The sequence below is a fragment of the Trachypithecus francoisi genome, unplaced genomic scaffold (assembly GCF_009764315.1).
Source record: "Trachypithecus francoisi isolate TF-2019V2 unplaced genomic scaffold, Tfra_2.0 Lachesis_group8, whole genome shotgun sequence".
NCBI lineage: Eukaryota > Metazoa > Chordata > Mammalia > Primates > Cercopithecidae > Trachypithecus > Trachypithecus francoisi.
The window spans coordinates 44,923,322-44,951,067 of record NW_022681473.1 but is presented as its reverse complement, the minus strand read 5'-3'; the positions used below and the strand labels follow the sequence as shown (position 1 = coordinate 44,951,067).

The following is a 27,746-nucleotide window of genomic DNA, read 5'->3' as shown; positions in this document are numbered from 1 at the left end:
CAGAACAAAGCAGGTACAGCCAGACCTTTCTTAGGGGATTCCACTTTGTGGCTGGCTTGCTAGCCTCACGATAGGGGGTGAGCTCAGGAATTTGGCACTTCCATTAGTGTCATCTAGCCTTGAAAGATACAATAGATCGTTCCATTTTCAAAACGTAGCTCGTGGAGTGATGGACTATCAGGAGAAACTCATTCTTTTTTTTTTTTTTTGGAGACAGAGTCTTGCTCTGTCACCTAGAATGCAGTGGTGTGATCTTGGCTCACTGCAGCCTCCGCCTCCTGGGTTCAAGTGATTCTTCTGCCTCAGCCTCTCGAGTAGCTGGGACTACAGGTGCCCACCACCACACCCAGCTAGTTTTTTTTGTATTTTTAGTAGAGACGGGGTTTCACCATATTGGCCAGGCTGGTCTCGAACTCCTGACCTTGTGATCCACCCGCCTCGGCCTCCCAAAGTGCTGGGATTACAGGCGTGAACCACCATGCCCTGCTGAGACACTCATTCTTACAGTAAATGCAGGTATACCTTGTGGACTGTTTATTCTAGTGATTGTCAATATGAACAGATAGAACATACATTTTACAAAAGTTTACAAATCACCTTCAAAAGTTATATTATTCTGCATCACTCCAGCATCCAGGTGAGGTTGGTTGACCAGGGATTATTATCCTTATTATATAATTAAGAAACCCAAGACCCCAAGCGTTACTTATTTGAGGCCAGGGACAAGTGGTTGGGTCAGATCATCTCACTGCAAGACTGGTGCTCTTTTCTCTGCTGATTTTGCTTAGCTGCCATATGTCACCTCCCCTACCCCTGCCCAACCACACTCCTGACTCTATGTCCTTATGAGCATGTAAGGTATTTAAAACCCAATAGAATGGCATGTTCTATCAGCTTTTCTTTTATCAGTGTGATCTGATTAGCTGCCACTATGCAAAGCCCTGTGAACAGAGGTGCAAAAGAGTTAGAAAAATATTGTTTTGAGAGTATTCTTCCCGGAGTTTGATTAGTTTTCTGAGTTGCACGTTTTGAGTTTTAACAAGAAGAAAAACAGTAAATGTTATTTAAAAACAAGAAAGAAGAAAAAATAGAAACACATTTTGTCCTGACAATGTTTAAGATCTAGTAAGGAGATAAACTTGATGTGCAAAAATAAGACAGAAATACCTAAAAGTTATGTACAGAATTGCCGAAGCAGTTTAAGCTCTGAGCCTGATGGGGTTAATCACTGAAGTCTTCCTGGAAGAGGTGAGTTTGTAAGCAAGGTTTGAAAAGACAGAGATGTTAGACAGGTGTGGAGAGTTCCGGAAGAGGAATATGTGATTTATGCCCTGTCTGACACATTTACTTAGCAGAAGGTTCCATATTCCAGAGAGGAAATCCTCTCTTCCTGACTCTTGGTCTGCTGTTTTAGCAGTAAAGCAGGGAAAGGTATTAAGACTATTACTTCCACCTAAGTTATACCTGGTATTAATACAAATAGGACTTTTATTCCCCTCTCAAACCATTGGCGGAGTTCTAAGGCAACCTGAGTCCTCTGCTGAACTGAGTCAGAAAAGATCCACCTGGTTTTCACCTGTGTACATTTCCTTACCCTTAGGATTCCAGACCACACCTCTTTCTTATTGGCTGCATTGGAGTTAGTGGCAAGACGAAGTGGGATGTGCTCGATGGGGTGGTTAGACGGCTGTTCAAAGTAAGTGTTTCAAGATGGCGGCTACAGCAAAATACCTAACACGGGCATCCGGGCCTGGGGAGGCAAAGAGAGGTTGATGTCTTGAGCTTGGCCATTTCTCAGACCTGTGCCCTTCCCTACATCTTTATGTTGCTGGAACTTGTTCCGTGGCCCTCAAGGGAATGGAAGGATGATGGTAAGTACAGACTGGTGATGGGCCAAATTCTTTCCATCTGTCCTTTACAGTGGTGAGCCAGCTAGTGAGTGTGATTTAAGCAACTCTTTGATCCTCTCACAGTGAATTGCTAATGTTCAACTCTCTTTTCACCTTAGAATTGTGTCTTAGGACATATGTTTTGGAGTATGTAATCTGTGGCCAGGGCTTGGACATCAGATTTCTAGCCTTCATTTTGGGGGATTTGATCTGATTTGCCTGGTATGCTGTGCCACCACTTCAGAGTCTTGGATTTGTTTTATGAGTGACATTAATGTCTGATCGATGGCCAGGCTCAAGGATGTTGCCATACTTATTCCTCTATTCTTTTTAATCACATCATTAGATTGGGTGTTTGCCACAGGATAAATAACTAATGAGTACCAAGGTGAACCTTGAAACACATGGTGATTTGAAGGAAGCTTTTGGTACATTTTTTCTATTGTCCTGAAGTAAGTCAACAATTATAAGTGCTCATTAATCATATTCCCTGAGTAGTAATAATAGCCCACGTTTTTTGTGCCAGAGACTATGCCAAGCCCCTTATATTACCCCATTTAAAGGTGAAGAAAGTGAAGGTCAGGTTGGGCTGTTCAAGGTCATGGATCTAGAATTAGACCACGTTGGTCTAGTTTAGTTGGTCTGACTTCAACTCCTAACTTAACTATTACATTGATGCAAAAGTGATTGCACCAACATAGTTACTTTTGCAACAGCCTAATAGTACACTGTAGTTTCTTTCTAATAGCTAGATCCAAGTAGCCTCATACAGAGAAAATTCTGGTTTTTGACTGGAGATTGTTCCCCATCCTGGTAAGCCAGCCTGTAGAAATGAGACCAGAGAAGATGTATGAATGGCTTAGGATGGACCGATTCTCCTACCTAGGCCAAAAACATACCTCTGGTGATGGGCAGTTGGGACATCCTTGGATTAGAATACCAGTCTGGGCTGAAAAGAGGCACATTGGCATCATAGTAAGTGAGGAAATGAGACCATGTAAGGCCTATTACTGGGATTCCACCGAAGTCGTCGTGCAGTCACCTCCTAGTACATGGACCTTAGTTCTACATTTACTAACCTAAAACCTTTTGTTCACTCAACTAAGAGGGAACACTTTCCAAATTAAACACACATTTTCCTTCTCAAAGATCTAGAGCTGATTTTTGCGAGCAGCCTGCATTTTAATCTCTTTGTATGATCTTTGAGCCAAAAGAAGGGAATGGAAGAGAGATTTCCTGTCAAAATTACTTTTTCGTGAATTTTCCAGCACCATTCACAGGCCCTGATGTCTTCAAGATTTCAGTCGAACTTAGGAAAAGCAGCCTGGCTTTTCCGTGCTTGGTTCATCCAGACTAAACGTTCACAACCTTGTTAGGGTTTTTTTTTGTTTTTTTGTTTTTTCCACTCCTAACCAAATAAATCTGTATTTTAAGAGGCCTGTGGTACTTGGGCATTATCGCCTTAGAAAGTCAGTTCTTCTCCCCCTCATCCCACAGCTCAATTTCAACTCAGACATCTGAGAAAGAAGAGAAGATGATCATAAATCACCCAATGAAAACATGAGTCATGGGCAGATTTTAGCCACATCTTTGATAGAGTCTTTATTTTTTATTTTTTCCAGGAATACATCATTCATGTCGACCCAGTGAGTCAGCTAGGGCTGAATTCAGACAGTGTTCTTGGCTACAGCATTGGAGAAATCAAGCGCAGCAACACTTCCGAAACACCAGAGCTGCTTCCTTGTGGCTATCTGGTTGGAGAGAACACAACCATCTCAGTGGCTGTGAAAGGTAATTGAGCTGGTTGCAGAGGTCGGAGCTTTCAGGAATTACAGTTTTCATTTTGTGACTTGGCAGAGGCACTTGTGGCCACAGTTTTGTTTGTGCATATGTTTGTGGGCTGCTTTTCTCCCTTCCAACAGTTACTCTACGCAAGTTGAACCGTCTTTTGCTTTTTCAACCACCTTAGGAAACAAAATCATTTTAGTTTATTGCTGCAATTATCTAACAAAAGATCCCATTCGCCTTATGACTCTGAGATGATGGAATCCTAATAACCCTGTTGCAACAGGGCTTTACCAATACTGATGAATTACTCTTGCCAGCAAGCTTTGGATGCAATCCCATTCTACAGATGGGAAAACCACGACTTGCTATAGGCTGCAGGAGTCACTCTGAGCATCCTGATGAAACTGCTAAAGCTTGTGCCCACGCATGGTGCTGCTAGAGCTTCCGGTTTCTCATTACCTAGCGATATTAAGCCCCAGGCCAGTGCATTCCTTAGAACTCTAGGCCCACAAAGTTCACTCAGGAAAAAAAAAGCTTCACTGCCAAGCAATTCTGGGAAACTACATCGTTATCCCCATTTGTGTTTGGGGGACAGAAGTGCACTGGTACATCAAAGGCTCTGTCATTCAGTGTCCTAACTCCTGCTGTTAAAAAGGCTGTTTAGGCTGGGCGCGGTGGCTCACGCCTGTAATCCCAGCACTTTGGGAGGCCGAGGTGGGCGGATCACCTGAGGTTGGGAGTTCGAGACCAGCCTGACCAACATGAAGAAACCCTGTCTCTACTAAAAATACAAAAAATTGCCTGGGCATGGTGGCACACATCTATAATCCCAGCTACTAGAGAGGCCGAGGCAGGAGAATCCCTTGAACCTGGGAGGCAGAGGTTGCGGTGAGCCGAGATCGTGCCATTGCACTCCAGCCTGGGCAACAGGAGTGAAACTCCATCTCAAAAAAAAAAAAAAAAAAGACTTTAGTCCAATCTGTCCCAAATTTATTTGATTGTAAAACCGCATCATTTCCTATATGTTATAGATCACCTGAGTATAGACTTTCATAAATACTCTACTAGGCTCATTCTTTGTGTTGTCCCATTTCTTTCTTCCCTGAAAGGCCCTCCTCTTGACTGCAGTTTTGCAGTTGTTTGACGCAAGATGTATTTCTTGGTAGAGTTTCCAGAAGCACCCCACCATTTTCCATCAGCAGGAATTAAGATCTTGCTCTGCAGGTGGCAAGTGGTACATACTGCTTGAGCCTCACACAGCCTTCTCCTGCTGGCAAGTGAAATGCCACAATAGCGCCCATGGGCTATAAGTGACAGAAACAGACTCAAAAGTAGCTACGAGTAAAAAGGAAATGTATGGGCTCATGGCCTCGGGCAATCCAGGAGCATACCTCAAGCACAGCTGGATCCAGGTGCTCAGACAATGAATCAGGACAAGGCCTGCCTCAGCGTTGCCGGTCACGGCTGTGCTTATTTATTGAATTCTTTGCACGTGGTTGATGAAAGGGCCCCTGGTAGCCCAATTCCTTCTAGCTTAGGAACCTGAAGGAAAGAGGGATTTTGGGGAAAATGTAACAGATAATTCCTAGGGATGACTCTGGCCCACTATAAGTCAAATGCCTGTCACTGAATTGGTCATTGTGACTAGGGAGAGGATTTGTCTGAGCCTGCTCACAAGCCTATCCCTTTGGGTGGATGGAGGAGCTGGATTGGTTCCACTTGAACCACCAGGAATGAGCTCCCCATGGGAAAGAAGAGTTCTACCATGAGGGGAAGCAGGAAGGAGTACCAGACACACTGGAATGATCGTCCTCAACAAGAACCCTTTCAGGAGAGCCTTTTATGTCCTGGGTTCAAATAGCATTTCATCCCTCCTGTCAAGCGTGCCTTGTTCACTTGCTGGTTTTACAGGTGAGCATTACAAAGGACTGAGGGGTAAAAGGAATGGCCTATTGCTGAGACCAGGCCAAGCCTCTCTAGAAAGTAACAAGACTACCTGCCTCTAGTGGAGCGTGCCACCCCTCTGCAGACCCTGATCCGTCGCTGCAGTCAACACATCAAGTTTCAGCACCTCAAGGGATCAGCTTGGTTTATTTTTCAGTGATACCTGACTCTTCTCTTTCCTAGAGTACTTAAAACTTATGACTTCAAGGCACTAAAAACCACTCAAAGATTTGAGCTGAAAGAGTTGTCTGAGCTGCAGTGATTCACTTCAGTGGTACCAGGGGAAGGGGGTTCGACTTTGCATTTCCTGAAGTGAGCTCATCGGCAAAATAATCACTCCCTGTGGGGTTTATGGCAGAAGACTGAACTAGAGCAGTATATATATAGAGAGAGAGGGTGTTCTAGTGGTTTTTTTCCTGTGTTTATTAATATTAAATTTAGAGACCCTACACCCCATACTTTGCATTGAGGTTTGAGCAAGTGTACGCTACATCAAGCTCAGTAGCAGGAAAATGTTAGGCTTGTCCCTAGCAGATAAGGTATCTGGGGGCCTTTGTCATGTTCATTCTGGAAGAGTCACTGCATTTAGGGGTTACGTGATTGGGGGAAGGCTGGAAACAAACACATAGATGCTTTGGGAGTATCTGCTAGCAGTGACTGAGTATGTAGAAGGAATTTGCTATTACAAAATAGTAAATACTCTTCAGTTTACTTTTCATTAATTCTGCTGGTTTCTTGAGAGTAGCTTTTAAACAATGACCTGAGGTTCTGGACAGCCAACCTTGGATGGATCTTCTCTTAGAGACAGTATCCAAAAGATAACCTCTTGTGAAGCCAACCACCTTGATTGATGACATTGTCCCAGATAGGAAAGGGAAAGGATAAGTTTCCACTTGATGTTGTTGAGGACCAAGAGTCCCAGCTAACAACATTTCAGGCTTTCAGGCTAGGTCTGCCAGTATTCACATTCCAGAATCAAATGATCCCGCCTTGCATTCTTCTTCCTTTTAAAGATAAAAGTACTGTTGCCTTCATGGCACGTCTTAGTGTGGATAGCAGTGGTACCTGGCATGTGGGAGGGAGCAGGGTGAAGAGGCAACCTCAGGGTTGTGATAGACAGGACTCAGGTTTGGTTTGGGCAGATGCCATAGGTATAGTATACATAGCATATGTATAGTAAATATATATATATGTGTGTGTGTGTGTGTGTGTAGTAAGTATAGTAAATCCAGACAGGCAAATAGAGCCCAGAGCATTATGAATTCTGCAGAGGACAGATGGGGACTGAGAGCCCAAATGTTCAAGGTGAGTTTGAGTCTGGGAAGTTAGCCAAGACAGGAGACAGAAGCACGTGGCTTTGATGAACAGGGAGGTGACTTCCTAGAGCAGCAGCACTTTGCTGTCAGCTTCCAGTGTCCCTGGGTGTGCAGGAATCTCAGGTGAGTCGACTGCGAGGAAAGGAATAACCTCAGGTCTTGGCAGTCCCAGTTAGGCAAGCACAGAGAGCCACCTTTTCTACAGGACTTCAGATGCTTCCTGTCTCTCCCAAATGCAGGGCTCGCAGAAAACAGCCTGGACTCACTGGTGTTTGAGTCCTTGATTCCCAAGCCCATCCTGCAGCGCTACGTCTCCCTCCTGATAGAGCACCGTCGGATCATTCTCTCTGGCCCCAGCGGCACTGGGAAAACCTACCTGGCCAACCGGCTGTCTGAGTATATGGTGCTTCGAGAGGGACGGGAGTTGACAGACGGGGTTATCGCCACTTTTAACGTGGACCATAAGTCCAGCAAGGTGAGGAGGTCATTCTGAGTCTGCTGTATTTTTTGACCCTTTCAAAACTGATGATATCATCAGGCTAGTGCCTGATGGGAAAACAGCTTTTCCTATCAGCTCTCCTTGGGTGGTTTTAGAAAGCCCAGTGAAGGAGATCCAGAGGGCGCTAGCGGAAAGGAAGGCTCCACTCCGATCATCCCAGTAGGAAGTTCCATCTGTGGTTAAGCCGATCGAGCTCATTTATGATGCTCAGTCCTGGTAGTTCTTTAATGTTATGCAAGATACATCTGTTGCAGTTTACCAAGAAGTTATCATGTGTGTACTGGGTGTTACTGATTTTCCAAAATAAAATATTTTTGGAACAATAATGACAACACCATTAACAAAAATAACAATAATAAAAACGATAGAAACCCACATTTATGGACTGCTTGCCCCATCGCCAGCAAACACCTTCTCACAGCAATACCTTCAAGGGAGTAGTTGTCACCATCCCCATTTTGCAGAGAAGGAAACAGAGGCTTAAAGTAGATTGGTCCTGTGCCTAAGACCGCTCAGATGGTACTAAGTGGTAGAACTGAAGCTCGAGTCAAAGTCTTGGACTCTAGAGCCCTGTGGCCAGCAAATAGGTTGGATCCTGCTTCACAGTGAGCAATGGAAACCAGTTTGAATGGAGCCCGACCTGGTCCCAGCTGAGAGTTGGAAAGTGCTTTCTCAGACCTGTTCATTCATGCATTAGTGAGCACTGATGGATAATTGACTCTAGCTGGCCCTGTGCAGAGGGGCCTGAGGATCAAAGGTGGATTGGAAATGACTCCTTGGCCTTAAGGATCACCTGGTGTGCTTGAAGACACAGGTTCCCAGACCTCGCTTGATGATCTGTTTCACTAGGTTGTTTGAGGCTGGGCATCTGCACCATCTACAAGCTCCCCAAGTAACTTGATGTAGGTGCAGGACAAGGGAGACGTGCCCAGAGCCCTTCTGTTGAGAGCCTTTGTGTGAGTTAGGGAACTTCTCCTGGGACCAGTAAGTGAAGGCTCTGCAGGCATGAGGAGCCATGTGCCTGGGGCCCAGAGATCACGGTGAAGAGGGACTAAAAGAACTAGTCACTTTAAAAGGTGGGCTTTTTCTACTGCTAAGAAGTCATATTTTGACTTAAAATGGAGGCCCAGGGTGGGTGGGTGCTGGTAGAAGAGGGAGAAGATGTTAGCCCCTGAGCAAGCAGGCTCGCATCTAAGACAGGCCAGTGTGGTGAAGATACTGACTGGAGCAGGAACCCAGGTCTGACCCATGCCCACTGCTTACCCACTGTGCACTCTCAGGCCAGGCACCTGATCGTACCATGCCTCAGCTTCTCCATCTGTAAAATGGAGGTAATCATACTACTCACCTTCTAAGTTACTGTGGGACTACAGAAGTTCCTGTGTGTAAGGCTCTTAAAGCCCTGCCTGGCTCTAAGTGATGCCAGCTATCATTATGATGACAGTAATGGCAGGCAGCCATGCTAGGTTCTCTGCCAGCTCCTTACCTTGCCATTTCAGCCTTTTCCACAGATGCACCATTATTCTTCCTCTTCCATTTTTGACATGCATCCCTTACCCCAGGCATGCAGGGCTGTGTTCTAGTCCCTGCTGAGCCAATGCCCCACCCATTCTCCAAGGTTAAATCCAAAGCCTGCCCTTTCAGCAGGATTTCCCCAAGCCCGGTGCATGTAGACTCGTCTCCCCTGTGCTGTGTGTTGTGTCTGCCACAGCACTACTCAGCATGACTTAAGTGTGTGTCTGGCTCCTCTGCTGCTCTGATGTGTAGAGGGCTTCTGTGTATGTAGCTCTCAGGCCACGTACATACAGAGTACAGTGCTGTGCTTTTACCCTAGGCTTAAGGTTTTCAGTCACCAGGTGAATACTGACTGGAAGGCAGGACCCAGTCCTAACTCATCCCATGCCCATTCTGCATCCCCTGAGCACCAAGCCAATGCCCTGTAATAGGCAGGCACCCGGAATGTGTTCACAGCGCAGCATCATGAAGGGCTTTTCCACCTCCACTGGCCTGGGTGAGGCAAAGACCCTGAGCAGTGTGTCTTCACTGAGTACATTCACCAACTTGTTCTCCTTCGGCCTTCCTGGCCACCATAGGAATTGCGCCAGTACCTGTCCAACCTTGCTGACCAGTGCAACAGTGAGAACAATGCTGTGGACATGCCCCTCGTCATCATCCTGGACAACCTACACCACGTGAGCTCTCTGGGCGAGATCTTCAACGGACTGCTCAACTGCAAGTACCACAAATGGTAAAGGCTGGTTCTGGACCTCATAGCCCCCAGGAGAGAGTGCTGCCACCTTATGGGGCACTGTGCACACAGGCGGCCCAGGGCCAGCGTGGGAGTGAAGCTGTGCACACACATAGGGTTGGGAGGGGGAGGCAGCTAGCTGTCCACCGGCCTGGAAGCACAGGGCCACAGGCCTCTGTGACCACCTTGTTCTCTAGTGTGACTTGAGCTCACAGCTGTCTTTTCCTTTATTTTACCCACAGCCCTTACATAATTGGCACAATGAACCAGGCTACCTCTTCGACTCCCAACCTGCAGCTTCACCATAACTTCAGGTCAGTTTTCCCTTCCTTTCCCTTGTCCAGTTACCCTATGAAATCACAAAGAGGGAAGGCAAGAAGGGGTGAGTAGAGACGCCTGCGTTGAGTATGCATTGTACGCTAGGTATTGTTAAGCATTGTTCTCAGCTTAATCCATTTAATTTTAACTTCAGCCTCAAGTAATTACATTTACCACTCTCTGTTTACAAATGGGAAACTGAGGCCCAGAGACTTAAGTGACTTGGGTGAGGTCACACACTGGTCAGTGGCAGAGTGGAACTTGCACTCAAGTCTCTGCCTCTGAGTCCTGCTGTCACAGGGTCAAAGGGGCAGCTCTGGAAGGGACTGCAGGTGACCCTGCTGCCCTCTTGTTACCAGTGACGTCTCTCTGTCCCAAGTGAACATGAGCAATGGCAGCTTTTGCCTAAAATGTCTCCACCTAACTGGGCCTCTGGGCCCTCGAGTCCCAGCTGCTATGACTCCCTGCCAGCTTGTCGTCCCTGCCCCACTGCCACAGCACCATGCTGGCGCTCTCTCACGGCCAGGGTGTGGGAAGGACTGTTCTCCTCGGTTGTGCTAGGTTGCACTGCTGCCTGATTGACATCGCCAAACACCCCTTGCCCCATATGATGAATCTCAGTTGACTTCACCTCTCCTGCCTGGGTCCTTAGAGGTGGATGTGAAGCTGTCTCCTGGGCTGGGACCCCCGGCTCATTTCCACTGGCCATTCTGCGGGCATCTCTGAGGGAGATCTATTGAAAGTGGGTCTGAATGTAATTACCAGAGAAATGTTGACTCCTCCAGCACACTGAGAGCATGGCTCACCCTGCATTTAGGCTGTCCTGGTCTTGTTCATGCTTTCTCCTAACTATCCCTCAAGTCCATCATCCTCCTCTTCCCCCCATCACTGCCCCATCATCACCCAGCACACCATTGCCATCACCTAGTCAGTACGTCTGCTTGCAGCCTCCCCTCTGCACCCTGTAGCCAATCCTCTGCACTGTGGCAGCCAGACCAGAGTGAACATTCTAGAGTGCACATCTGACCATAGAACTCTCATGCTTAAAGTCCTTTAGTAGCTCCAGCTCCCTATGGCCTGCAGAATGAAATCCAGACTCTGTGGGTTGGCAGGTCAAGTCTGAACTTCAGTCACACTAAACTTCTGGTAGTTTCTCCAAACACCCATGCCTTTGCGAAGGCTGCAGCATCACCCCACTCCTGACCCTAACACCTGCTCCTGCCTTTCCTTATGTTGCTGCCCATTAACTGTCCAGTCTCAGCCCAGACATCCCCTCCTCTCAGGAGCCTTCCCTGATTCCCTTAGGCTTCATCATATTTCATTTCTCTCTTTGCCTGTCTGCCTCCTCCACCAAACTGTGAGCTCCTGGGGACCAGGACTGTGTCTTAGTCATAGTGATAGTTCCATAGCGTAGCACAGGGCTTGACACCAAGCACAAGAGGCAGTTTATCTCAGAGGTTACAGCCTAGCTGCTGGAGCCAGGCTTCCTGGTTCCCATCTTAGCTCTTCAATTAACTAGCTGTTTGGTCCTGGAGGTTACATGACCTGTCTGATCCTTAGCGTTTCTGTCTGTAAAATGGAGGTGGTGATAATATCTATGTTAGACGGTTGCTATGAGGAACTGTGAGTTAATACATAGTTACAATGTTTAGAACTGTTCATTGCATGGCTAATCCAATTTGTTGCATTAGCATATATACCTTCTGTTTCTAACATGCTTTGGTTCCTGAGGTCAGCCATCATTTGGATCACTATCATCTTGAAAAATGTTTCTGACTTCCTCCAGATGGGTGCTTTGTGCCAACCACACGGAGCCTGTGAAGGGTTTCCTTGGCCGGTTCCTGAGGAGGAAGCTCATGGAAACAGAGATCAGCGGGCGGGTGCGCAATATGGAGCTGGTAAAAATCATCGACTGGATTCCCAAGGTCTGGCATCACCTCAACCGCTTCCTGGAGGCTCACAGTTCCTCGGACGTCACCATCGGTGGGTGGGAGACTGGGTTGAGGGGGCGGGCTGGCATCCTCAGGTGCCCATCCTCTGGGCCCTGGCCAGGACAGCACTTTGCAGGCACAGTCAGCAGAAGCTGGACTGTCCATAAAGATAGAAAGGGGGCAGAGGGACAGTCACAGACCAGGCAGACCCCAGATTGCTAGTGGTCTGCAGAAGAGAGATGTGCCCATCCTGGCCCGATGTAGAAACTGCTAGCTCACTAAAGAGCTCCCACCTGAAGGTTCCCCCAAGCTGAAGCTACCCTCAGGTTTGGCTTTGCTTGAAAAATGAAGTTTTACCAGCATTTCTGAAAGCTGGACATTTAGAACAGAGAAAAAAAGATCACTAACCATCCCACCATCTTGACATAATTTTCATTATTTGAGCTAATATTTCTGTCCTTGTTCATATATATATATATATATATATATATATATATATATATATTTACGCTTTATGTAGTGGCAATCATAGCATACATATAACATGTTCCTTTTGGCCGGGCATGGTGGCTCCTGCCTGTAATCTCAGTACTTTGTGAGGCCAAGGCAGATGGATCATCTCAGGTTAAGAGTTCGAGACCAGCCTGGCCAACATGGTGAAACCGCGTCTCTACTCTAAAAATACAAAAAAATTAGCTGGGTGTGGTGGCATGCACCTGTAATCCCAGCTACTCAAGAGGCTGAGACAGGAGAATCGCGTGAACCCAGGAGGCGGAAGCTGCAGTGAGCCGAGATCGCGCTGTTGCATTCCAGCCTGGGGAACAGAGCTAGACTCCAAAAAAAAAAAATCCTTTTTCATTTAGCACTATCTCATGAGCATTCTCTGTTGCTACTCAGTTGTTGTTTTGTTTTTGTTTTTGTTTTTTGAGACAGAGTTTCACTGTTGTTGCTCAGGCTGGAGTGCAATGGCGTGATCTCGGCTCACAGCAACCTCCGCCTCCCAGGTTCAAGCGATTCACCTGCCTCAGCCTCCTGAGTAGCTGGGATTACAGGTGCCCGCCACCACACCCGGCTAATTTTTTTGTATTTTTTAGTAGAGAAGGGGTTTCTTCATGTTGGCTAGGCTGATCTCGAACTTCTGACCTCAGGTAATCCACCAGCCTCGGCCTCCCAAAGTGCTGGGATTACAGGCATGAGCCACCACGTCCAGCCAATTACTCAGTTTTAAAAATTATTTTTAAAGGCTACAAAATGATTAAATGCAGATGTACCCTCATTTGCTGAACTGTTTCTGTTCTTTTAGACTTGTAGTCATGGGCTTCCATTTTAAAAAATCAAGATTAGTAATGCCACAGTGAGCATCTTCCCCATCAAGCCTTTCCTGGAGGAGGGAGACCCCCAGGTGGAATCAGGGATCAGAGTGTCCTTCTGTGTGCCCACCATCCAGGGCTAGTGTATCTGTGTCCAGGCCTCAGCCCTGCCATCAGAACGTCCAGGGTCCCTCCTGTGAAGGGTGCTCGGACCATGGCTTCACCTGATGCCCCATCACCCACGCCCATTTGAGTGCTAATGTATTTTCACTGTGGTCTCCAGGCCCCCGGCTCTTCCTGTCATGCCCCATCGATGTGGACGGCTCGAGAGTGTGGTTCACCGACTTGTGGAACTACTCCATTATCCCCTATCTCCTGGAAGCCGTCAGAGAAGGACTCCAGGTGAGAAGACACCCCTGCTGGCTTCCTCGAAGCTGAGGGGGACTGTTCTGGTGACCAGATGAGTTGTCTTTATCTCCTCCTCCAGGAATCTGACTGACATGGGGTGACAACCCCTCGCCTGGGAAGTCATCAGTCTAGCACAGTGTAAGGACACCTGGCTGCAAGTCCTGGCTCTGCCACCCATTAGTGCTGTGACCCCAGGCCAGCTGGTTAGCCTGTCTGTCCTCAGAGCCCTCACTGATATTCTGCCACCAAGAGTTTGTTGCAAGGATGAAACAAAAGTGCTCAGCATCGTGAGTGCATGAGAAGTAGAACCATATACTTCACAGTTTGCGAAATATTCTCCTATCTGCCTTTTGGGTTAAGCCTTGGATTAGTCGTGGAACTTGGACAGAAAGTTGGTTTTTTACTCCGTTTTTAAGAGAAAAAAATGAGGCTCAAAGAGAATAAATGATGTGCTTAAGGTTACAAAAGGGAAACTTGAAAGGTCTGTGATTTGAATCCATGCCTTCTGGGTCAAATTCCAGGTTCTTAGCCGTGAGGCTGGTGGCACTCTTTCCCTGACATCAGCACCCCTGCCCTCTTAGGAGCCCATAACGCTGCCAGTTCCTCCTGCCTGGCAGCAGTTGGAAAGCATAAATTCTTTTTTTTTTTTTTTTTTTAGACAGTCTTGTTCTGTCACTCAGACTGGAGTACAGTGGCACAATCTCAGCTCACTGCAACCTCCACCTCCTGGGTTCAAGCAGTTCTCATACCTCAGCCTCCCAAGTAGCTGGGATTATAGGCATGTGCTACCAGCCCGGAAAGCACAAATTCTTACTTCGAACTTAACCCAAGGCTTAAATGAAAGCTTACCATTAATTTGGAACTTGGGATAGTTTTATTGTTGAGCCTGGAGGCAGCTCAACAAGGCTGCTTAAGAAGTTCTGTAGGCTTTTAACACTCACAGTGCATAATTAGCAGACATCACGTGTGGCTGAATAATCCAGAAACCAGTTTGGTAGCCAGGTTTCCAAGAGCTTCTTTGTTTCCTTGGTACTGGACAATGGGAGACACAAGATGCTATCGTAGGCCTGTGGAGGGCTCAGGGACCGGTGTGCACCCACAGGCATGTGTGACAAATGCAATTTAATGGCTGCAGTCAGTGTTTGTCATTTCTCTATATTGGGCTAAACTGAGAAATATTCAACTATTTTCTGTCTATGATTAATAGCAGCAATGATGGTCTTCAGAGGCCTTCAGGACAAAGGGGGCTTGAAAAGGAAAATATTTTGCCTCTTGTGATGCATTTCATTAAACTGGAGCATACGCGTTACAAATTCAAGTCAGCATATTTAATGCAAGTGTATTGTGAAAGCAGGAAAAAAGCAAGAAATTAGGCAACCTTTGGCCAACCCCAAATCATTAGTTAACAGTGCTCTGTCAACTGTTTCTTTCATACAAGAAGGTATGAATGACTTTAGATCTTTGCAGTGGAATCTCCCTAGGTAGGTAGTCACTGGCCTGGATTAAATTGACCACAATTTGGTCCTTAATCAAATGGTTTTGTTAGTACCACAGACCCAAACAACCACCCAGTCATTCCTATTTTGGGGCCAGTAGAAGCATCTCCTACCTGCTGGATTCTTGCAGTCTGTCTCATTTCAGAAGCCTCTCTCCTCTGTTCTCATTGGTGGCTTCCAGGGAGTGTGATATGCCCAGCACCTCTGGGAAACCCAAGCTGCTTAAGAAAAGCAAAGAGAATTGCAGACGGATGAGGTGGACTGTTTGCCCCTGATTCCACCTCACCTTCTCCCATTTGCTTCATCTTTGCTCTCAATATTGTCTTCTGGTATAGGAAGGGGAGTGAACCTCAGAGTCACTGGGAGGAACTCATGGGCTCTGCTGAATAAAGGCCTCCTCTGCCCTGGGAGGCATTAACCCGGAAGTAGGGAGCCTTTCTGTGCTCCAGCCGTGAGCTGCACTTGAGCAAGCCCCTCACTGGTTACCAGTGGATGGCGGTGCCAAGGCCCTGCTCTTTTGGACCGGAACCTAAAAGAAGGCTTTCTGGGCATGGCTGGAAAGGAACTCCCCTTCCCACCTAGGAGAGGTTGCTGATTTAGCTGATCATAGAGGAGCATTAGGTGTCCTTCCCAGCATGAGAAAGTGAGGCCCCAGCAATCTGGGGCAGGAAGCAGAGACATGCTCCAATCTCAAGACTCACCAGTTCAGTGTGAGGCAGGAAAAGTCATCACTGCTTTGTGCTTTGAGGTCATTTGAAGGTTAGCCTTTCAAGAGTACAGAGCTGCAAAGGGAGGCGGCCAGAGTTTGCATCCCACTAAGTGGCTCAAAAGTGAGTCACATGCCCCAAACCTGTGACCTCGCCATCCTGATGAACCCAGGAGACCGTATAGACTCGCGGATTCCTGGGGAAGCTTGCTGTGTTCTGCATGCCTCTGGTTTTGAAGGAACATTTGGTGATGTTTTTTGAGGGCCTGCTACTTGCCAGGCACTATTAGGGGCCTGACGTGCATGATCTCATTTAGTTCTGACAGCCCGGTGAGAACTGTAAGTCTCTTACAGATGAGGAAACTGAGGTTCACGGACGTTCTTGCCCCTTACCAAGTCCCCTCAACAGGGTAAGATGGAGTGAGCGTTGGTGCCCAGGACTAGTTGGCTCCTGGCTACTTCTGTTATTTTTAGCTATCCTGAGGACCCCCATCACTCCACTGAAAAGCCTCAGGTGACTTGGGAAACCAAATACTGAATTTTATAGAGTGGAGTTCCCCTTATTATTTCATTTGACAAAAGGATTCTTTTATTTTTAAAAAAATTAAAATTCCATACTCTCCTTTGTGTTACTTTGAGTACACGCCTACTCTAGGGTCACCTGCCCCTCACCTAACCCGGGTAAGTGGCCATGAAGTGAGCATGTTGCAGTTCAGAGTGAGTCATCCCTTGGCCCAGGTTCTAGTCTGAGAAGAGGTGGAGTCCCTCGAATGGGTTCTGACAGGGCTGCCGTGCACCAGGAGCTGGGATGCAGGGCTGCCCATGGTAGTATGGATTTGGTGGGAACATAAGGAGACCTGCTGTCTTCAGGGGATGAGGATGGCTTCCAGGCAGCCCCTCCTGCAGGTACACCCATGCCAGGAGGATACATGATATCGCCCTCTAGTGAGCATAAGGTAGCACTGCAAGGGTGTGTATGTGCGGATGCACTTGTGGAACTCCTTGGAGGAGCTTCCTGAATGTGCAGCTGATGCGTTCTTCTGTGATGTGCACACGCTCCCAGGAGCCCCCTGCATCCCTCAGTCAGAAGGCTCACAGTGGCCCAGGTTTTAGTTTTCAATGTCTCAGCTCCCTGTTGTCCTGCTCCCGTTTTTCCTGACCCAGTAGGGATGCCAGGTTTCTTCCCCTGCCTTAGGGAAAGTGAATGTCCTCCCCTCTGTGTCTGTCTGTCCAGCTGTCTCTGCTGCTACCCTCAGGGCCTGCAGTGGAGCTGAGGCGCTTTATGATGTTTCCATTGCTTGCCGTGGTTCTTACCCAGCCATTCATCACCCAGACTTGAACATGTCCAGTGACAAGTGAGGAGGCTTGTAAAAATATTTTCTGTTCTTGCAGATGATGTTAGCGTATACCTAATGTGCATTTGTCTTATGACTCAGTCCTCAGCCCTGCTTCCCTTTGGAGCTGTCATTGGAAACACTTGCCAAAGTGTCTAAAGTCTACAGGGTAACTCAAAAGACCTCTCTGTGCCTAGGGCAGGCCTGGTTCCTGCAGGGAACAGGAACAGTGCAGAGTGAGTGCGGGGCCATTTATCAGATTATCCAGCCTGCTCTGAAACCCCAGACAGGTCTCCTGTCTCTTGGCCTTGGGTTCTCCATCTATAAATTGACAAGTTTGGACTAGAAGAGTGTTTTTTTAGGCTGGTTTCTATGAAGCCCCCAATATACTCAGTTGAGGACCAGAGATGAAGAGCAAATGTTTGAAAACCACGGTGCCAGGTAATCTCTGAGGACAGGTTCAGCTCCAGGAGTTCTAGCCTCTGTGATTCTGCAGCCCTGAGCATGTCCTCATCCAGGCTGTAGGGTGGAGACAGAAGCAGTAGCCATCATAGAAGCAGTAGCTGTGAGGGTTTGGTTCAGCCTCATGTGAGGTCTGGCTTGAGAAATGCAGCCCAGTTTCCACAGGGAAAGACCTCAGAGGGAGAAACTTCTCAAAACTGCACAAATGGTTCTAGTCTGGAGCAGCCTTCTTCTGCTCCAAATATCCCACTTTTGTGTTCTCTTCTGCCCTGAGACACATGCCCATGTACACACAAATGCATGCCCCTCACACGATTCCTTCCTGCTCACGCAATAATTGCCTTTCAAATGCCAGAGTGAGTTCCTAGGCCTGAGACTCACTCCTGCCCCAGGTTAAGGAAGACTTAGCAACAGACTGGGCCAGAACATGGGACGGGAGGAGTGCTGGTGTCTGGGAAGGCAATGAGTCATAGGAGGCTGCGTGACTTAAGCAGAGGGGGTGATATCCACAAACACAGAGAGATTGGCCCGTCTGAGAAGGGGCAGGGTGGGCAGCTTCCCTGACAGAAATCATACCTAGAGGTCCCAGTTGGCACAGACGGTCAAGGGAGCATGGGCACCGCTGGCGGGGACAATGAGCCCAGCAGGCTGACACACTGATACCTGGCCAACAGCCTGCTCCGCGTCTCCCTGCTCTGGGTCTGGCTGAGTCACGTGGCTCTAACTGATAGAGTTGTTCCAGGTGGTGTCAGTCAGGAGGGGTGGAGAGGATAAAGGCCTGGCAAAGGAAGTTGAAGTTCTAGGTTCAAATCGGGCCCTGCCTGACAACCTTTCTCAGCAGGCTCTGCTCTTTGGGCCTTGATTGGCCCATCTGGTAAATGAGGGGGTGGGGCTAGGTGGCCCCAGCTCCTTCCCCTTGGAAAGAGGTGGTTTTGTTGGTTCAGAGCCCAGCTTTGCACTGTTGTCAGCACCTTGCTCTCTGTACCCTCTCCACTGCAGGATTCCCGGGAGGGCAGGGGGAGCAGGCAGACAGCCAGCCATGGCCACCCTAGAGACACACTGCAGCCGTGGTGGCCCACAGGACTCTTCAGTCTCTGTGCCTCAAGGCCCCCTGCAGAGTCCTCTTTGCAGAATTACAGGCGACGCTGCCCTGGCTGTGAGCATGTCCTGCCACATGGACCAAGTGGGCCAAACTAGTGGGCCATGGAATTGAACACACTTAGTTTCCAATTCTGGCTTCTCTCCTCCTTGGGCCTGTTTCCTCGTCTGTAAATCGTGGGCAGTAGTACTTCCTCTTGGAGTTACCCGGTGGTTAAGCAAGGTATTTGTAAAGCATTTCTCACAGTACCTGGCGCACAGTCAGCTGCAAGATGTGGTGGTATTAAAGGAGAAAGATATGAAGCCTACACCTAGCTGTGTAATATGCAGAGCCTCACATCGGGAAGGGGTCCAGTCTAGGTTTCTGTTCTTTAAGGAATGTGTGTATTTCTTGAAATTGCTAGTAATGGTCACTAAAATCATTTTGCCATTAGATAATTGAGGCTTAACAAAAGGAGCTTGGAGGCATGGTGTTGATCTTACTATAAAATTAAGTGATAATATAGTTTACTGTTTTAAGAGCCAATTAGCTATAATGGAATTTTGAGACACACATGACAAGGGAGAAGTCCTCATAATTTCACTGCCTATGTGCAGCCTCTTGTAGCAATTTGCTGCTTTGAAAAGGAGCAGTGCTTCTATACAGAGGCTGTGAGAGTCAGACCCGTTTCAAGAAATGGGGTTTTATTGAGCCAGGACCAGCCCAGCACAGTGCCTCACACCTATAATCCCAGACCTTTGGAAGACCAAGGCACGAGGATTGCTTGAGCCCAGAAGTTTGAGACCAGTCTGGGCAACAGAGAGAGATCCCATCTCTTGAAAAAAAAAAAATTGTTTTAAAAATTAGCCAGACATGGTGGCACGCAAGCAGTCTCAGCTACTTGGGAGGCTGAGGCAGGAGGATCACTTGAGCCTGGGAGATTGAGGCCACAGGGAGAGTGATCATGCCACTGTACTCCAGCCTGAGCAACATTGCACAACCTTGTCTCAATACAAAATAAAAATAAATATTGAGCCAGGGTCATTGTGACCTCTGCCTGCAGTGTTGATGCCCAGCACCCAAGGTATGTAGGCGGTATTCTTCGGGTAGATGCACCCAGTGGAGTACTAGAGCTGGTTCTTAAAAGCTGGTAGCACCTCTTTCCAACTCCACATCCAGTGACATCATGTCAGTGGTTTGAAATCAGTCATGGTGGGATTGTACCATGGAAGTCAGCAAATGCTTCAAATCAGGTCCTTGTTTTTCCCCCAGAGCCAGTTTTCCAAATTGGATTACCAAGGCTCAGAGTTTAGGGTCACACGGTGAGTCAGTGGCAGAGCTGAAACATGAACCCAGATCGCCCTGACTCAAAGCCTGTGCTCTAGACCACTGGGTCATGCTGCCTTCAGCCTTAGCACCTCGAGCCATCTGCGTCTTGGATGACTTCCTGAGGATGGAATTCTAGAAGTGGAATTACTCCATCAGGGAAGGCATGATGCTGGGTTTGGGGAGTTTTTCAGAAGACTCCAAGAGAGATCTCGGCCACTTCCAGATTGTTGCTTCTTTGCCTGTTTTCAGCTCTATGGAAGGCGTGCCCCCTGGGAGGATCCTGCCAAGTGGGTGATGGACACATATCCATGGGCAGCAAGCCCACAACAACATGAGTGGCCTCCCCTGCTGCAGTTACGGCCTGAGGATGTCGGCTTCGACGGCTACTCCATGCCTCGGGAGGGATCAACAAGCAAGCAGGTGCCCTCCAGTGATGCTGAAGGTGATCCGCTGGTGAGTCCTCAGCTGCCAGAACAGTTCAGCATTCATTGAGCACTTACTGTGTGTTGGGTATGATGCAAGGCCTCTGGAAATACAAAGGTGACTAAACCCAGCCTTGCTTTGGAAGGCTGGACTCAAATGACTGGGCCATTTGGAAAATGACCCCAAGATTAGGGCCATTTTTGCCAATATTTTCTTCCATGGTTTTTGTTTTTCCCTAAAGACTTTTCCTCTAAAATCTTTTCTGGTTCTAGATAAAAGGTTAAGAATTGATTTTTCCCCTTAAATGTTCTCATACCTACTGTCTCTATACAACTCTTTGCCCTCTGATTTGGGATGCCACCTCTATTACCTACTATCCTATTACTTTGATCTCTCCTACCAATAACAGAGCAGAGGAAGAGATTGCTAAGGACCAGAAGCCCAAGACAAATGATCAGGAGAGTAGACAGTGAGAGGTTTGAGGCAGGAGGGACTCACAGAGGGGAGGGGGCCTGACTATGAGTCCCATGGTCATTGAGATGACCTCAGTCTTTAACACTGTTTAAGCTTCTTGTTTATTTGGCTATTGCTAAAACAATATAAAGGCTCCTTAGGAAGCACCCGGGCTGGGGTGGCTCACGCCTGTAGTCCGAGCACTTTGGGAGGCCGAGGCAGGCAGATCACGAGGTCGGGAGATCAAGACCATCCTGGCTAACACAGTGAAACCCTGTCTCTACTAAAAATTAAAAAAAATTAGCCAGGCGTGGTGGCGTGAACCTGTAGTCCCAGCTACTTGGGAGGCTGAGGCAGGAGAATGGCGTGAATCTGCGAGGTGAGCTTGCAGTGAGCTGAGATTGTGCCACTGTACTCAAGCCTGGGCGACAGAGCGAGACACTGTCTCAACAACAGCAACAACAACAACAACAACAACAACAACAACAACAAAGCACCAGGCTGGGTGCAGTGGCTCATGCCTGTAGTCCCAGTGCTTTTGGTGGCTGAGTTGGGTGGATTGCTTGAGCTCATGAGCTCGAAAACAGCCTGGGCAACGTAACAAAACCTCTTCTCTACAAAAAATACAAAAATTAACCGGGCATGGTGGCACACGCCTATAGTCCCAGCTACTCAGGAGACTGAGGTGGGAGGAGGGCTTGAGCCCAGGAGGCAGGGTTTGCAGTGAGCCAAGATTGTGCCACTGCACTCCAACCTGGTTGATAGAACCAGACCTTGTCTCAGACAAACAAACAAACAAACAAAAGAAACACCTGGACCAATCACAGTAGCATTTCTAATTAATTGTAGTACTCTACCAATATAAGACCCATGCAAAGTCATACTGCTAAATTAGACCTAACAAGTCAAAAGCCCAATAAAATACAGAGGAAGCAAATATACCAAAACCTCCTATGGTTAAAGGACTGTTATCATGCCTTAAATTTAGGCCCAAGCTTTCTTGGCAGGCATAGCTAAAAGAAAACATAACAGAGAATATTATTTGTGTTACCTAAAAGAAAATATAAGAGATATAGCAGGATTAAAAGACAACTGATTTACTATTCTATTCCTAGCAGCTAATTAAGTCCCTAGATGATGATGATGATGATGATGATGATGATGATGATAATAATAATAATAATAGGCAATTCAGATTGTCTGCCATCCTGCTGTTTGGTGGGATGTAGCTGTGGTTCTGTTGAAGATTTTAGTGGGAACTGTATTTTTTAAGGATTTATTATTTGTATTGCCATGTACAACCTAGTTTGCAATATTTATAACAGTAGTCTTACAAAGGAAAGAGGCATACTTTAAACAGCCATTTGCAATGTTAACCATTGCCGAAAGCCAAGGTCACGGAGGTATTTTTGCGGAAGCAAACTCATGAGGTCTTAACTTACATAGAAAATAGAATTTAGTATATCTAGAGGAAAGAATGGCCAGCCCATCCCTAAACAATCTTTTCTGAGCCAGTAACATTTGTATCACTGGTTGGACACAGAAGGTGTGTAGGAAAGACTCAGGATTCTTGGAAATCCAGAAACAGAATTCTCCTTCCAACCCCAGGCCCCAGAAGTGAGCTGTACCAGTCCAGTCACTTCTATTATCAAGTTAGATGTTTGATATTTCTCCCAGTTCTGCTCTTTCTGCCCGGGGCCATGTGTCTCTATTATCATAGCTCTCTTATATGTCAATCCTTCTCACTCACTCACGAGACTGAGACCTTCATGAGAACAGGACTTACTTGTTTTTGTTCCAGAACATATACTGTGGACATATTGGGAGTGTTTAATGAGTGAATAAGTAATCCCAGTTGCCAAGGATTGCCCATTATACTTCAGCTCTGCCTCTTCCCTGGTTATGGCTGTGCAGATGGACACCAGATGGTGGTGCTTCTGCAGCCTGGCACATCTGGGTAGACTCTGCAAAGCATCCTGAGGGGCAGCTGGATTGTACGCCCAGCTGCACCACATCTTGGCGTTAGCTCAGGCCCCATATTCCTGACTTACTTGCTATATAAAATATACAATACATACACACAATTTACAGTTATAAACAAAAGTAGCTTTTATTCCCTCTCCCCACTCCCAAACAAGTGACCCGTAGAATGTAAACAAGGGCAGATTCAAGAACACTGTCACTCAACTCTTTTCTTTAAGTTACATGGTGATGACAACAGATAACATTTATTAAGCACTTACTATATGCCAGGCCATCCCCTCTTCTAAGGGTTTAATACACATTATATCATTTTGTTGCCTACTTCAACCCTATGAGAAGTGTTGCCATTCTCCCCATTCCATAGATGACAAACCGGTGGCTCAGATACCTTGGGTAACTTGCCCAGAGATTCCTGAACCACAGGCGAAGGCTCTTTGCACTCGGACGCTTTGCTTGTAACTGGCACTTCCCCTCACCTCCCTGCCAAGGCTTCCACAGGAGCTGGAGCACAGTTGGCTCCAGTCTGACCTGGCCAGAGCAAGGAAAAGAGACGGGTTTGATGCCTGTTGAAGTGGAAGGGGGTCCGTGTGCTTCAGATGTTGGTGACGCTGATGCCAAGTTCCAGGAGCTGGAACACTCAGCCACACCTTCTTCCAGGCCGAGGGCTATGCCTGAAAGGTGTGCCCCTCCTAAATAAAAAATAAATATAATATGTATAGAGAGCATCATTTTGTTTTCAGTGCTCTACATATATTAACTCAATCCACTCCATAACATTATAGGGCAGGTACTATTATTATTCACATTTGACCAGTAAAGAAACAAGTATGAAGAGGTTAAGTAACGTGTTCAAAGTCATGCAGCTAGTAATTGGTGAAGTTGGGATTTGAACTCTGGAAGCCTGGCCCAAAGTCCATGTTCTTGTCCACCACCTCCACTGTGGGCTGTTATCCCAGGTGAGTCTGGAGGAGGTGGCATGACCTTCTAGGAGTCCAGGGTGGGCAGCCAACTAGACAGAAAGCAGCTCATGCTTCCCCACTCTTCCCCTAGATGAACATGCTGATGAGGCTGCAGGAGGCAGCTAACTACTCCAGCCCTCAGAGCTATGACAGCGACTCCAACAGTAACAGCCATCACGATGACATCTTGGACTCCTCTTTGGAGTCTACTCTGTGACAGGGGCCCGGAGCCCAGCGCCCTCCTCTTCTCCTCGCCCCGTTCCACCTGCATCCCCAACATCATCCTGAAGTTGACTTCCTGAGCCAGGCCCCAGCCGCAGCCCTAAAGCTGCGGGAGCACCGAGACCCCTCATCCTTCAGCCTTGACCTGGGTGCAGGCATCCTGGGCCAGCTGCCTGCGGACCGCTTCCTTCCACAGTGAGAACTGCACTACCTTCGGTTGTACTTTAATTATTGTTTTGCCTTGTTGCTGTGACCTCCCTAAGACACTGAAGATACTTCTCGGGAAAGGATCATCGCCGTTGAAATGAAAAGAGAGACAAAAAAAAAAAAAAAATAGAACCCACATGAAGCTCTGAAACCAAACAGCATCCTGACATGAGCTTCCCAGAGACAGAAGAGACTGGAGCAAAGTTGGAAACATAGAGAAGCACGGCTTCCCTTCAGCACAGACCCTCCAGACTGGGTTTCAGAGCCACACCACCCACCCTCCCGCACAGCCGGCCACAGGGAGAACTGGTGCTAACCAGGGTGCTTGCTTTGGTCACGTTCAACGCACTACAGAGCTACGACACAGGGAAACCTTAGGAGAAAATAAACCATGCTTTCATGTTTTTTAAATGGTGCTTTCCTTACTCGAGAGGTATTTTGCCTGTTCCAATCCAACCACTCCATTCAGGTCCATCAGCCTCCGATTAATCCGTGAGAGAGTGAAGGAGTGAGAGTGTGAGCGAGTGGATGTGGCTGTCAGGGCAGAACGGCATGCGTCTGTTTCCTTCTGATATATGAATGAATCAGGTGGTGTTTTTTTTGTTTTTTTGTTTTTTTCTGCAAACACTGTGTATAGTGAGACTTGTTCTACTTTGGAGAACAGATTACCTTTTGAAAATGAGGTTGAGTTTCTTCCTTTCTGATGCATTGATTTTTGAAGATTTTTTCCCCCTTCCCCTCTTGGTCAGAATCAATCCTTTGGTGAAAGTAAGAACCGCAGGAGTAGAGTTTTGGTTTGGTCCTGCTCAGTTTTGGTTTTTAGTTGTCCATCCTCACAGTCCTACACACTTGCCACCTCCTGCTAGGGCTGGGGGTATCTGTGTCCTTTAAAATGGATGAGGACCCAGTCCTCGACATGTGGGTGAGCCATGGACCTTGCCTTCCCTTCTCATCCTTGAGGGTTTAGAACACACACCAACACCTCCAGCGCCCCCCGCCCCAGCTTCCGGTGGAGTGATGAGGTCACCCCGCAAAAGACTTGCACTTTCCTCAGAACCAACAAGACGCAGCTCAACAAGGGTGAGGGTCGCCCCCTCCCAGAAGCCCCGTCTGGATGAGCCTTGCCTGACCTCTTCGGTGCTGACCTTCCCAAAGTGATGCCTTACTGGTTTTGTACTAACTGTGTTCATTTTACATAAGTGTTGTGCCTGCCTGGGGTTTGCTTTTTTGTCATTGTTTTCCCCATTGAAACAAACAGGGCTAAAAAGTCATCTGTTCATTAGGAGAACTCAAGTTGCTGTGACTTTTCTCATCCAAAAGACTCATTCATGTGGATGCGTGACCATGGGAAAAAGAAAAAAAAAGATCCATTTTTTTAGGTTCTTATCAGTCTCCAGCTGACAACCCAACTGGACAGGGATCTGTCTGGTACAGGAGAAGGCAAAAGTTTCTAGTCTACATGACCTTGCTGATACTTACTCTAATAGAAACCCAGTCTGCTGTGTCTTCAACATACTGGTATTTTCGTTACAAAGTATGATAAATTTTTGAGTTGTTTGTTTCTGTTTTATAAAGAGAATCTTTATTGGACACCAGTGAAGGTGTCTCTGTTTTAATGATCAGGGTTTTTATTCCATCTTTTGCATTTCTATTTCTGAAGATTTGTCTCTTAGCATCTTTTTTTAGTTTCTTACCGTAGGAGTTTGACCCGAAACTGCTCAGTTCGTATTGGATGACACCATGTTCTTCCTCTTTGAAAAGAAAAGGGGAATGTGTCCCACTAGTGAAAGGAAAACTTTTCAACACTGTCCCTGCTTTAATCTCAGCAAACTCAGACTATTCTGCTTAGCCTTCATTAGTCATCTGGGAGTGAGTGTGTCTTGTTCTGTTTTTGTTTTTAATAAAACTTTCAAACCATATATTTAGCCTGTGACCAGGGGGGCCAAACCTTAAGATTTCTGGTAAACCTGAAGGGTGGCCCTCCTTAGACAATTTATCTCCCAGCAATGACCCTACACTCGCGTACTGTGAATTTGGGAGGAGGTAAAGTTGACTTCTCCTCGTGGACAGTTTTCCAATCACCTTGTGAGTAGACACCTGCCAATATTGTTTGAAACATTTTTTTAATATGACATCCTCTCTTGTCATTCTCTTCTCCCCTCTCCCACAGACTTCCCTCCCACTGGGTCCAGGTTCAGAACCAAGACTTCTGTACCTGGTGCTGCCTGATTGGTGAACATTGACTTCAAGTAGCATAGCCCTTGTGTGACTCACAACTCAGTGTCCTTCCTAAAGTTTCGGGAAGCAGGGTTGTCTAGTATGCACATTTCTTACTTTGGTCATATTTTTACTTTAGTGCCACTCACCTTTGACAAAGTGACTTTGTACTCATTTAGGGCTCTATTGGAAATGCTTCCATTTTGCCTTGTCTACAGTTAGGGCAATTTTGAAATGTATAAATTCTATGCAACATTTATGTTGAGTTACCAATGGAAGCCAAAAGTTCTCTTCCCAAACTGCCAAGAATGATACAGGCCATAAGTGAAATGGGAATACCTTTTAAGTTTCATTAGGGGTGGGGTGGGAGTGGGACAGGAACAAGACTTGCCTAGATCTTTGTTGTATCTTGGGGACTTTTACTTTGTTGTTTGATGCTTAAACTTCAAAATTCTCTGTATTCAAATTTGATGGTGGCGAATCTACGTCAAAAAGGAAAAATAATCCAACTTTGTGGATATTAAATGGAAGGTTTGCTGTTTTGAGCTAGTTGTTTCCAGTGGAGCAGTTTATGAAATATGTTCTATAAGATGTACATTTTTTCATTGTAACATAGAAATTGTAAATAATTGATTAAAGTGCTGCATTTTGATGAATTTTTTCTAGCCATTTTTAAAGAGAAAACTAGGAATTGAGTATTTTGTGTACGGTATGTCTCCATCCTCCCTCCCCTTCCTCTCCTCTCTCTCTCCTTACCTATTTAATTTTCATTTGTCATGAGGTTTTTGGATTTGCCAATGATCTGCTGGACATCATGCCCCATGTCATAGAGAAGAAAGCTGATGATTGTACCAGTCTTAAATTATTCATGATTCAATAAAATTGATGCTTATTTATTCAGATTAGTGGTTTGGCTTGTCTGTGCTAGAGCACGTCCTCATAAGAGTTTAATTTTATGCTAAGAGCAAGTCAGTCTTATCTGGATGCAGCAAATGCAGGGAAAACCCAAAACCTTTGCAAACCCATCTTGGCTAACATGCCATCCATATCCCGACTCTTCTCAGTTTCTCAGGTCTTTTTGCCACTCCTGTGGAACTTGTTAGAACTATAGAATTTCAGATCCTCACAGACTTTATGAATCACCAGGGATCTGGTGGATCCTCAATTTCTAACGAACTCCTAGGCAATACCAGTGCTCTAGTGCCTGGACCACACATTGAGTGGCA

General features: G+C 46.8%; 1 protein-coding gene across 10 annotated transcripts in view; it reads left to right on the top strand.

Moving 5' to 3' along the window:
- Window positions 1–27,420, top strand: part of NAV2 (neuron navigator 2) — a 416,403-nt gene extending 388,983 nt beyond the window's left edge. For 5 of the 10 annotated variants that reach the window (XM_033208093.1, XM_033208092.1, XM_033208090.1 and 2 more), the window contains 9 exons: window positions 1,601–1,696; window positions 3,512–3,680; window positions 7,177–7,412; window positions 9,530–9,684; window positions 9,927–9,998; window positions 11,789–11,985; window positions 13,527–13,645; window positions 20,306–20,509; window positions 23,966–24,415. In XM_033208093.1, the coding sequence (XP_033063984.1) occupies window positions 1,601–1,696; window positions 3,512–3,680; window positions 7,177–7,412; window positions 9,530–9,684; window positions 9,927–9,998; window positions 11,789–11,985; window positions 13,527–13,645; window positions 20,306–20,509; window positions 23,966–24,091 (1,374 nt within the window). In that variant the 3' untranslated portion in view covers window positions 24,092–24,415. Of the gene's footprint in view, window positions 1–1,600; window positions 1,697–3,511; window positions 3,681–7,176; window positions 7,413–9,529; window positions 9,685–9,926; window positions 9,999–11,788; window positions 11,986–13,526; window positions 13,646–20,305; window positions 20,510–23,965 lie in introns of all 10 variants that reach the window. The other 5 variants (XM_033208089.1, XM_033208086.1, XM_033208095.1 and 2 more) reach the window with 2 other exon arrangements.
- Window positions 27,421–27,746: the final 326 nt, after the last annotated feature.